We start from the raw sequence: 12768 nt of genomic DNA on the forward strand, positions 1-12768 counted from the left end.
CTAGTTGGTCAATTTGTTTCTCACAGGGGTACAATGTTAACTATTCTGAAACCACTTTATAAGTATTCTAGGGTTGAACAAATAAGCAAATAAATTGTAGATAAAAAAAGCCAGGTTTCTCACCCTCAGAGAAAGAAGTTATGAACAAGCAAAGAGGCATAACTAGAATGAACCTTGTGGTGCCAGATGAGAATCAGTTTAATGTACATACAGATAGATGGATCTAAAAATAATTATAGAGATGTGCGCCTATATTATTTGTTAGTATACATATTTATATCTCTCAGGTCATTTCACTGGAAAGGTGTAGATGCAGTAGCAGCAAGCACACCTAAACCACAATCTTGGTTTCCAAGTACCATTCTGCAATGAAAGGAACCAGGGCTCCTTGGAGAAATAGGCTAATTCTAGGGCTGGCATCCAGATAATACCTGCAGTGCTAGAAAGTAAAACTATGGTCAAAAAAAAAAAAAAAAAAAAAGATGAGGGTACACCAAAAGGATTTAGGAGCCAACTTCAAAGAGTTCCCAATAGGCAAAGCTAAAACAATTTGCACAACAAAATAAATAACAACTGTACTGGATTTTAACCCAAAGTATAAAATAAATAGCCATGATTGCATACTAATATAAATAAATGATCAAATAAATAGGGGAAAGGAACAAAGCTTTAAGAAAATTTGTAAAGAATATATATAGATATTCTCCTTCCCTTTGAGTGTAGACTAGACTTAGTAATTCACTTCAAAAAAAAAAAAAAACAAAGTATGGAAAGTGGAAAAATGGTACTCTACAGTGGAAAAACCTAGCAGACACCACCTTAACCAATGAAGGAACATCACCAATAATGCCTATTTACATTATGCACCCCATGATATAATACAGCGTGGAAGGGCACACAACCGCTGTGCTATATCCTTCCTGATAAAGCACAACCTCAAGTTTAATCATGATAAAACACCAGACAAACCCACATTGAGGGACATCCTACCAAATCACCAACTAGTGCTCTTCACAGTGTCATGGTCATGAAAGACTGAGAAACTGTCACAGATCGGTGATGACCAAGGAGGCAGTGATGACTAAATAAACAGAACGAGGTATCCTGGAGGGGGTCCTGGAACAGGAGAACATGAGAGGAAAATGGGTGAAAACGAAATAAAGCCTGTAGTTTAGTAAATACTATTGTACCAATGTTAATTTCTGAGTTTTGACAGATGTGCCGTAGTTTACGTAAGTTGTAAACGTCAGTGGAAGCTCGTGGAAGGACATAGGGAATATCTCCGGACCACCTTTGCAATTTTTCTGCTAATCTGAAATTATTATAAAATAAAAAGGTTATTTTTTTTTAAAAAAGTATAGGAAAACGTCAGCACTGAAAGCATGCCTGTATTTAAAATTAAGGGAGGGGCTTACAGAAGATTACACATTTTCACAGCAACTTGACCAACACCACAGTTTATTTGTAAACATATTATATGTGTCAATAATCAAATTGACAACACTTTATACATTTCACTGTATCATATTAACAGCATACCAGAAAAAAATCCACTGTGCTCAGTTACAGTTTTGGTATTTTAAAATCTTTAAATACAAACCGTATTTGAAACACTGAACATAAAAGAGAAACACAAATGGCAAAGAAAACTGGAAACAACTAAAAGAAACCAATATTCCCCCCAAAAAACAAATAAAATATCTGATTACACACTTTAAAAGAAAATAAGGAATCAAGAAAATCAGACAATCATATATTTTTTTAACAACATAAAGTTACATTTCTTTAGACCTATGTGAGAGGTGAAATTGTACCATACTAAACTCTATGTCCTTTTTTATATTTCTTTTTTTCTCTTGGTTTCTGAAGTTTGCCAATCAATGGTTTAAGCTACTTTAAGGGCAGAAAAGAGGGGAGGCAGCACAAAGCCAAATGAAATTACTTTAAACATTTGCAGAAAAACTGGATAAAAATTCTTTCACAAATTTTCTTTGGCAAATAATAAATTCTGTATTTATTACCTTTTTGTTGAATAGGATCAACAGATAAGATTTAAGAGATGCATCTTTACATGAGTTAATGTATGAATGAAACAAAGCCAAATTCACAAAGTAAAGCATAAAAGAGGCTTTCACATTTTGCTAATAACAGCTTTAAAAGTGCAGATTCTCCATCCTTAAAAGTATGAGAGGTCTTCAGCTGGGAATCAGAATCTTTCCTCATTCACATGAGAAACCGGAGTTGACTACATGTTTTTTCAGTACTTTCCCTAAAATTCATAATCATTTATTAAGCTCTATTTCCTCCTCTGTTAGCTCTCAAAGGAAATATAGCAGCAAATCACTCCCATATTTTAAGTTTTAAATTCACCAACAACTGGGTTCACTACCAACAACTACAAACATTCAATGCTTTATTAGTGTACATGTCATTACCGTAGGTTAAGCTTGTTAATAACAGAAATAAATAAAGTAACTACAGTTAATCTGAACAAAGCAAATGAAAATGAGATTAAAGAGCCCTGATCAAATGAAATACTTACAACTTTCAGTTGAAAAACTGTAGAAGTTACATACATACCTAATAGCACTAGGAATGTACAATATCAATTATTGGAAAAATAAATGAGTGATTCACAGTTATAAGAAATTATTTTAATATTAGTATTTTTCCTTTTATACACAAACATTTATAACATACACTTGGTTTCTACCTCATATTAAGACAAAGTAGAATACTAAACATTACTGCATTTACCCAAAACACAGCACTGACTGTGCCACAGGTAACCTGCTCCAAAATATTCAACAGGTAGGTGACAGTACTGAATGCATGGTTAACAGTTTGAAGAAAGACACATACTTCCAGAAGTATGTTAAATACACAAATGTCAGTTCTATAAATAACAAAAATTATCAGCAAAAATGTTTAGGTTTAACCTTCCCAAATTTTCTAATGCTTTAAATATTTTAGATATATGTTGTTTGACCAGTTAGTTTGGTTACAGTTTTAAACTAGCAAACCATTATCCTATGAGAAAAGCTAAACTAAACTATATAACACTGCACAAACTTCCCGAGGAAGGTAACTTGAAAAATCTAAAAAGTGATTCCAATTATTCTAATTAACATTTGAGATACTAAAAGAATCAATGACTCAAGAAACATTTTGAAATTACTCAATTTTTCTTTATCATTTCCTCTAAAACTAGTCACATAAATTTAAGATCCGGATTGCTTATGTCCTCACAGTAGGTTTATCACTAAAGTGTTCTGACCAGAAGACATAGCCTTAATGCCTCTAATATGCGATTCTAAGCTGAACTCAAAATCCTTGGTTTGGAAACATCAAATCCAATTCCATAGCGTTCATGGGCAGAGCGACTGAACAAAAATACATCAGGGAGAAAACGTGCAGCAGCCACAGCTACAAGAGTGGAAAATAAATTCTATTTTTCCATAAAGACTCTATGAAAATATAAAGCCCAAAATGAGCGACAACTGAAGTCCACATATAAATGTTGTTTAAAAATAGAATGTTTTCCAAAGCTTCTTATGAGATGTCAATGTATAGTCATAGTGTGAGTTAAGACCTTCTGAATCAAGGTTAAGCCATACATAACTATGCTGATGTACATACCTTCAACAATGTTCAACCGATATACACAATTTACAAACATCCACAGCAATTCTTAATGCCCCATCAGATCATCTCTCAATAATGGATGTTTATCGTTTTATAGTTTTGCTACTTTAAATACCAAGAAGCCTTTTCAGAGGAAGAGTTCTACCTCTTCCCACGATCCCCTAAAGAGTAGGTAACAAAATATAAAATTAAACAAGATTTATGTTTGATAAACTAACATATAAAATTACCACTGCAATATTCATAGTGACTGCTTATAAACGTAACAGTCATCATAAAGCCTATAAAGTACATCCTCAGTTTTATAAAAGAAACGCAGATTGTCTCAAGGTAAAAAATACAGTGCAGGCTGCTAAAAAGCTCTTCGTTGCATCAGGAGGTGCAATAATGAGGAAAACTTCAGAAAACATGAACATGTTCCCCAAACTTTAACTTTAACATCATTAAGCATGAATTGCACTGCAGCAGCTGGATGCTTTTTAGTGGCTGGCAATATAAAGCTAATGTTAAGAAAGAAAAATGGTAGAAAGTGTGAGCAACAAATGATGTAACCAAATTACTGCAAATGGAGATTAGCAATAAGAAGTGAGGAAGGTGAACGTCCACTCCACTCTGTTAAGATGCCATCTTTAAATATTAAGTTCTTTGCAGGAAGTGGAACTCCCATGTCAGCACAGGATGACTGTGAAAGCAAACTCGGAAAACTGGCCTCATTGTGAATATCCAGTGTTGAAGCACCTTCCTAAAAGATCAAGAAACAAGAGAAAAAAAATTCTATTCAACACTTTACCAAACCACTTAATGTAGCTAATGAGAAATAGAGACCTTGATTACCTAAGAAATGTTTATGGAATGGCAAAGCACTATAGGAGATGCAAAGTTGTACCTCACAAACCCAAAATAATCAATGATAGGTATTAACGTGCAGAAATGACTAATACACTCAGATGATGACAAGTGCTTTGAAATAAACAGAAATAACACGCTATGAGAATATGGGATGAGAAAAAGTTAATTCTTAGACAAAAACCCTCACACAACATTAAGCACTAGAACAATCCATCCACTCCCAGGGCTCTCAGATTCACACATTCAGCAGACTTCTCCCCAGAACTCCAGGCTCAAACCTCCACCTACGCAACATCTGTTCTTGGATGTTTCACCATAAATTCCACACTTAGCATGTCCATAAGCAAACTCTCAAATTTTCCCCCACTGGTTCCTCCCCAGCCTTCCCTGCTCAAGCTAGTCAAGAAATATGAAAATCATTCTTTATCCTTCCCTTCCTCACCACAGCCTCAATCTTTCCTCACATTTAATCACCAAGTTCCATCAGTCTCCCTCCAACATGTATCCCAAATGAGTTTACTTGACTCACTCACCATAGCCACCACCGTAGTCTAGGCCAGTGGTCTCCAAAGTGGGGTACTCACTCCAAAGTCGGGTGCAGTACCGTGAAAATTTTTAAAATCCTGTATCTACTTATTGTATCCGATAAAATTCCTGGTTTTGTGTATCTTTTATAATATACATAATTTATTATATTACTACATGTTTAACAGTATATACATGTAATAAACAAACCTTTCTTATGGATACATGCAAATTTTTTTTAAACGAAAAAGGGTGTTCGGCCACAACATCTCTTACTTGGGCTATTAGAGCAGTCTCCGAACTTATCTTGTTTCTGTGCTTGTCTGTTTTTAATCTATTCTCTAAACAGTAACTAATCTTTTAAAAGAGTCAATTAAAAATAATGTCATTCTCTGTTAAAAGTCTTTAATAGTTTCTCTTTGCACTCAGCATAAAATACATATTCTTTAACATACTCCAGAAGGCTCTCCGTTCTTCCTCAACCTCACCTCTTCCCACCATCCCTCTTTCAAGAGGCTTCTGCCACACTGGGCCTTCTCGTTTCCTTGCAGGCCGAATGCCTTCCTGACACAGGACTTTTGCACCTACTAACCTCAGCCTGGAATACTCTTTCCCATCCTTTAGGTTTCAGCTTATGCGTCATTTCTACCTATTTAAATTAGGTCTACCTTTGGATTCCATCAGATTTGAAGGAGCCTGGCTCCTTCAAAGCACTTACTGAAATCTGTAATTACTTCACATATTTCGATGTTTACTCAACTATGGTCTCATACAACACTTAAGCTCCATTAGTGTCTTAGATACCATTGTTTCCCCAGCACCTGGTAAAGGGTCTGGCATAGAGTCAACTCAAGCATTTATTGAAAGAATGAATGAAACCAAACTCCAAAATACTGATTTCATAATATTAGAACAGATATACCGAACAAAAATATTCCATTCTAAAAGTTTATCTACAAATCAAGTCTAGAGCATCCTTTCTTTCCTTGGGGGGGAAGATAAAAGGTCTAGAGCACTGGCATTCACTACCATAACAGACAACCCCCTCTCAGTAATGGAGAATCATTGCAGTTATTAATGGAAGTGTACTGACCCAAGAACCAGCACCTAGCATGGTGCATGGCCCATGGCAGATGCTTAACACATTTCCGTTTAATGAAGCACCAGCACAGAACAAACAGTCCAAGCTTCCTAAACACCTGGCCAGTGAAATCATGTATGTCAGTTAACTTCCTGAATTGCAGCATCTTCATTTATAAGTTAAAATGCATAAATAAGCATGAAATAATGCTTATTTCATGTCTTACTGCTGTGGAGACTCAGAACAAACATGGAAGTGTTTTGCATACTATAAAAGCTCTATGCAAATACCATTTGGATTTTTTTGGTTTTTGTTACCTGGAATGAGTGAACAAAGTTAAGGACTTGTAGAGACAGTTTTCTACTGGAATGTAAGAGGTTTTGAAGGCTGAAAAAAAGGGGAAAAGTTTAAAACAAATATGACAAGAACTAATATCGCACAAGAGTTTAATTTTAACAATTTAAACGCATTTATGTATGTATATACATCTTGGTTAATTACATAAAAATTAAAAAAAAACAATTTCAATGGTTCTCATCAATGAAATTTCTGCTTGTTTTAATAATACAGAGTAACAGTACATAAAAAGACCATTTTGAAATAAAACATCATGTATAACCAAAATTGGAAAATTATTGTTAAAAGTTTAAACTACTACCAAATATAAATGTTAAATACAAGAAAACTTCTAAAATAAAAATTTAGGCACATATTTTTCAAATATGTAAATTGGTAACAATTATAGTCGCAATCATTAAAACTATATAGTATTTCTTTTTTTTAATTCATGTAATTTTATTTTCAGGATAGCTATTAAAATTATTTGTCAGTTAAGTACTTTTAATTTTCTGATATAAGCTACATTGAGCCAATTAAATTAATTATTTATTATCCAACTTTGTTTTCCTAAGTAAAGATGTCAAGATCTGTGGATATCATCTCTCCAAGCCACCCACCATGACAATCAGATTCAAAGATATTCTTTTCAGCTAAACCAGACAGTCTCAGAACTTTCACAACGCTGACTCTCAGCAGCCGTTCCCAATGGATCAGAGCTGGCATATGAGATAAAACCTACATGTCATTTCTGACAAGTAATATGTGCTCATTTTAGAAAATGTGGAAACTGAAGAAAATTTAGAAAGTCAGCCATAATTCCACTATAGGAGATAATCACTATTAACATAACTTGAGTGTCTGTATGTTAAGAAAGAGAGAATTTCTATAGATATTTACATATTAAAAAAACTAGGTTCATACCGTCATATAAGCACGCCCATTTTAACTGTACTCTCGCCAAATCTGGGTAACTAAGTAAATATAATTAACCAAAACATGTGTCCAAAAGACTTGCATGTGCCTAATTTCTGAGGTACTGAACTTTAATTTTAAAATACATAGCAAACCCTTAAACTAGCCATTTTTATTCAATCAACAAATAAACACAAGGCAAGTACTATGATCATGTGTGAAATAAGACAAAGTAGGATATAGCAACTAATACTGAGAGCTTAAGAAGTCTCATAGATGAAAAGATGACAACAAACATAAACCCTCACCTCTCTTTTCTGCAAAGGCCATGTGTAGCAATTTTTCTGCAAACTTTCTGGTTTAATTCAGAACTAAACAGTGGAATTCCAAAGCACAGCTCGAGAGGAACCCAATCTGCTTCTGTTGTGGCAACTACAAAAGGATATATAAAGTTATCAATCATATATATATTTATATATATTATGACCGACCAGGGTTTCTTAACTGAGCTCCAGAGATTTTCATAGATTCCTCCCACCCCCCACTGACATCCACCAAAGGGCTTAGCAGGGGAGAAGACTCAGAGAGGGGATCAGTGAATCTCTGAAACAGGGAAGAATGTTTTTTGAGTATGTACATGCTTCTGGGAAGAAGGCACACAGCTTTCAACAGATGCTCAAAGTGGTCTTTTACCAAAAAAAAAAAAGTAGTGCAGGACACCTACAAGATGAGAGAATCAACATAGGAAAAATAAAACATTTTTATTCTCAGGTCATAGTTTTATAATATTTTAACTAACTTTAATTATTATTCTAAACATATAAAATTCTTTCCTAGAAAATACTTATGAAAAAGTCCATTATAATAAGAGCAGAAAAACGATATCCAAATGATTTAACAAAAGAGTCAAACCTCAGAAATTAGTCCAAGATTGCAAATAATTTTTAAAGCCTTACCAGAGTTTTGCTTTGTGGCTGAATCTATAGTTGCTTCCTCAATGACCATTTCAAATGACTCTGTACTCCCATTTACATCTGAGCCAGAAGCCAAATCAGGTTCTCCTTATAATTAAAGGGCATACACAATATTAGGATTCTAGTAGTTGGCACAGGTTGTCAATAAGTCAGTCCTAACATAAAAGAAGACTTCAGGCAACAGAAATGACAATGGAAAACAATGAACAGTCTTTAGCCTAAAGCAGTAGTTCTTAAAAGGGGGACAATTTTGTCCCCCAAGAAACATTTGGCAACGTTTGAAGACATGCTTTGGTTGCCATGAACGGGGACAGGGATGCTGCTGATGTCTAGAGATCCTAAACATCCAACAGTGCACAGGACAGCCCCCCGCAACAAGGAATTATCCAGCTCCAAACATAAACAGTACTGAGCTTGTAAAGCCCTGACCTAAAAAAACAAGGATTAAAAAGGCAGAACACAAGTTTAGACCTTTTAGAGAATTACTAAAGTCATTTCTATCCCCATGGAAACATGCAGTCTGATTAACGTCATTCCTTCTCAAAATATTTTTTTTGACTCCCTGTATCTTTCAGCATGAAAGATCCTCCAAGATCTTCTAGATCTCACCTACTACTTCTCTACTCTCATCTACTACTGCCCCACAAACTCTTCTTTCAGCCAAGATGAGCTACTCTATTGCCCGATTCCCTAAAGGCTGCTACCCTCCAAATAAACAACTATCTGTGTGTAGTGAACTCCTCGCTTTTCAAAATTTAGTTCAAACTTTACCTTCTCTAAGAGGCCTCTCTGATAGCTCAATTGGGCTGGGATATGCCTTCTCTGTCCTACTTTAGCACTTCAAGAAGCAGACCCCTATATCTCAGTCTTTTAACACTACACAGTAGGCTGATTCACTTGCTTGTCTCTCCTTCCAGGGTTTTATTCCCTAGGACTTAGTAACAGAAATATCTCCAACACCTAAGGAGGTATTTTGTAAATGTTTATAGAATGAATGGAATAAAACATGACAGCTACAGCAGACATTCATTGAAATGACAGCCCTCTTCTCTAAAAATGCTCCTGTGATACCTGGCAGTCAACTGTTGAAAGTTACCCAACTCCTCTGGCCAAAGGTAAATGGACCAGGAGTGGAGACTAATTCAATCCACGGGATGGCTAGCAACCAATCATATTTTCTCAGGATTTCAAACTAAGAGGTTCAGCGAATATAGTCAATCAATGATAGAGACTTGAATTAAAAGGTTCCCTAGAGTCGTGGACCAGAGGTGACATCATGGCAATCAAAGCCACATACAAGCCAAAATTATGCCAGAACAGAAACAATTAGTAATTATGAGAAGGTGATTTGAAAATGAATTTTTAAATTAGAAAGAAAAAGGTATCTAAGGAAAATTAGCTGTTGTCAATATGCAGGACAGGCTGGAGACAGAAAGAAGAGAATGAGGCCAGGAAGGCTAAGCAGGAAATGGTCGCAATAAAACATGTATAAAGTATCAAAACTCAGACTAGAATGGCAGTTACAGAGAATTAAAGAGAGAGGGAAAGAAACGGATATAAGAGACATTTCTAAAGAATAACTCACAGATCTTGGAAACTAACTGGGTTGAGTGGGAAAGGAGAAGGATGAGATAAAGATATGATTTTTAAGATCTGCATAACGAGACAATGGTGCCTTGATAGAAAGAGGAAAGCTGAAAGGGAAAAGCTACTCATTCTAGTTTGAAAACAATTTTACAAAGAGACTAAAGTTTTGAAACCATCACCCCATAAAGGAACTTAATTTAAAGCCTATAAACATAAATACGACAGTAAAGGGCTAAAACCCAATAACCATTCTGTATTCCAACCCCAGGTCATCACTTCTTTACTTATGCTCTTAGTATTTTCTCCATTTGAACAATTGATATTTGTCCCAATGATATCACAGAATATTTTCTCATCTTTCAGTGGAATAACATTAAGTATTAAGTAAGTCAACATCCCCACAAAGGTACCCATGCTTTTTAAATATTAAGCTTGTGATAAACTCAGTACCAATTATCCTAATTCAAAGAACCCAGCTATTGGCTAACCTCTCTCATCAGAAGCATCACTGAGTTTTCTGTTTGCAAGTTGGCTAGAAGCATTCAACATGGTGACATATCCACAAAAATGCTGCAAGTCCACTTTGTTCCTCAACATCTGCAATGCTCTATGAACACCCATATTGACACGTGTAAACTCTAAGAACAAAGAGTAGACATCACATTATAAGTAAATAGCTTTACAACAAAACACCAAAAACTTAAATATACTTTCCTTTTACTAAACAATTCTTAGAACTACTTTTATATTTTATCAAGATTGATTCCAATGAAGAAATATCTGTGGATGAAAAAGGATGCTGTACACATACAACATATTTACAGACTTCAGAAGGCAACTGATGTAGCAAAACAACTGACCTGCTAAGTAATCAAATAGGGTCAGTCAGTGGCAAATTCTCTAGGCTTCTCTTTGTAGTTCTATTCTGCCTCAAATACTTACTTAGTGGGTTTCTACCAGGAAATGCATTAAATACACATCATATATTTTTTTTAATTTAAGAAAAGTAAAAAGTATTCTTATTGAAACTAAAGCTAACAAAGTACTTGAAATTACATCCCTAATAAATTATTTAAATATCAGCTCATTCTCACAAATATGTGAACTTACAAAAGAGAAAGATGCTCTATAACCAAATATGAATATTCCTTTTTTAGAATATTCACAGTAATCTCCAAAGGCAAGAGATTTCTTAATCAGTTCTTGAGATTTTGTGATTTTTACTAGATTTTTACTAGATTTACTAGATTTAGATAGATTTGTCACTATCCTGTATCTTCTGGTGAACAATAAATTTTTCCATAGAATTTATAAAGTATCAGAGAATTAACTAGCAAAGTTTAGTTGCAGAGAAATACTTATTTCTGAATAGGGGCTATTTTTTGGAAGAGAAAACTCTCTTCTCCAAATTTTGTACACATTTATTCACAACAGCCAAAAGAGAGCACAATTTCAAATGTAAGGCTTTTGTAGCCTAGACATGTGGAAAGGAAAATATACTTATAAAAATCTTCTTCCTTTTCCCTGCTTTGGGCAAGGAGGTGCAACGGTGACTAACATTTTAGAAGAAAAGTTCTTATATGAATTAAGCTAAATTACTTGAACGATTCACTGCTCTCTAAAATTCCAAGCAATATTCTAAGAACAAGAAAAATAGATTAGAGAATGAAAGTTCTGCATGGAGCAGGAAACACAAGTGCTATATAAATACACGTAAGTTTTAATCAGAGAGTATTTTTCTTTTGAATATACATACTTTCTTAATATTCAACAGAGGAAAGGTATTTTTATATTAAACAAAAGGAAGAATGAATTTGCGTTTATAGAAATTCTCCGAGCATCTTTCATCAAATGTATTGTAGCTCACAATTCTAAAAAGAGATAACATTAAACAGGCTTTTCACCCTTGATTCAAACCCGCTAAATTTAGCTCAAACTTTGCTATTCACTCAAGTCCTCTCTAATAGGAAAAATAAAATGTAAAAAAATTTTTAATTAATTAATTAAAAAGCAAATGAGTGCTTTCTCATTTTCTCTACACAATGACTCTATATTCGGGACTTCTAATACTATACCACAAACTTAAATCAAAACACAGTGACCATTAATAAAAGTTTTCTTTAAAAAATTTGCTTCTGTAAAAAAAAAAATGCTGAAACAGGAAATACATGCAAGTTCTCTGTAAACTGTAAGTTAGTATACAAATGTTCATTAGTGTCCATAAAAGCCCCTGAAAAAAACCAGTATGTTAACACTTGGGGGAAAAAACATCAACTTTCTAAGCAGAAAATCTTCCCTATGACTTGTCTTCTCCCCCAACCTCCAAATAAATAAACAATAAAAGGAAACTAAAAGGCCAAACATACAGAAAACCTAGTCTTCCATCTACGTAGCTACCTACTTAGTCTCTTCATCTCCAAGACAGACTAGTATTCCTTCCAGGCCTGGGTTCTAAATGAGTCTTATTCTATTAGTTCTTTGTAGGAACAGGCACATGACAGAAAACTACCTTTTGCCAATACTCTTTAAAAGCAGAATAGTTTTAAGACCCTAGAACTTAAAAATTTTAAGAATTTACTTCCTGCTATGTCTCCACCAAATTGTGGACAAGATTAATCATAAAGAAGTCAAATGGATACAACTCAAAATTAAGGTACCTCCTCGTAGTTCTGTCTCATCAAATGGGAAAGGTATGTGGACAGTTTCTCCTATCCCATGCAAACCATGTCCCTAAACACGAAAAAACACAAGTTGAAAGGTATACGCGAAACCTGTATTTCCAATAGTAGATACTCAAACGATAAACAAGACTGTGCCTCGTGATGGTGTATTCCACATTAATACTCCATCAAAATG

At 34.5% G+C, this 12768-nt stretch overlaps 1 protein-coding gene across 3 annotated transcripts in view; it reads right to left on the reverse strand.

Annotated features, from left to right (window-relative positions):
• Positions 1 to 1441: 1441 nt before the first annotated feature.
• The window catches only part of FAM91A1 (family with sequence similarity 91 member A1), a 41707-nt gene continuing 30380 nt past the window's right edge, over positions 1442 to 12768 (reverse strand). For 2 of the 3 annotated variants that reach the window (XM_007188863.3, XM_057532068.1), the window contains 6 exons: positions 12570 to 12642; positions 10401 to 10550; positions 8308 to 8412; positions 7660 to 7783; positions 6418 to 6487; positions 1442 to 4387 (listed from right to left, as the gene is read on the reverse strand). In XM_007188863.3, the coding sequence (XP_007188925.2) occupies positions 4202 to 4387; positions 6418 to 6487; positions 7660 to 7783; positions 8308 to 8412; positions 10401 to 10550; positions 12570 to 12642 (708 nt within the window). In that variant the 3' untranslated portion in view covers positions 1442 to 4201. Of the gene's footprint in view, positions 4388 to 6417; positions 6488 to 7659; positions 7784 to 8307; positions 8413 to 10400; positions 10551 to 12569; positions 12643 to 12768 lie in introns of those variants that run through there. The other variant, XR_009005792.1, reaches the window with a different exon arrangement.

This window comes from Balaenoptera acutorostrata, chromosome 17, assembly GCF_949987535.1.
Source record: "Balaenoptera acutorostrata chromosome 17, mBalAcu1.1, whole genome shotgun sequence".
NCBI classification, from domain to species: Eukaryota; Metazoa; Chordata; class Mammalia; order Artiodactyla; family Balaenopteridae; genus Balaenoptera; species Balaenoptera acutorostrata.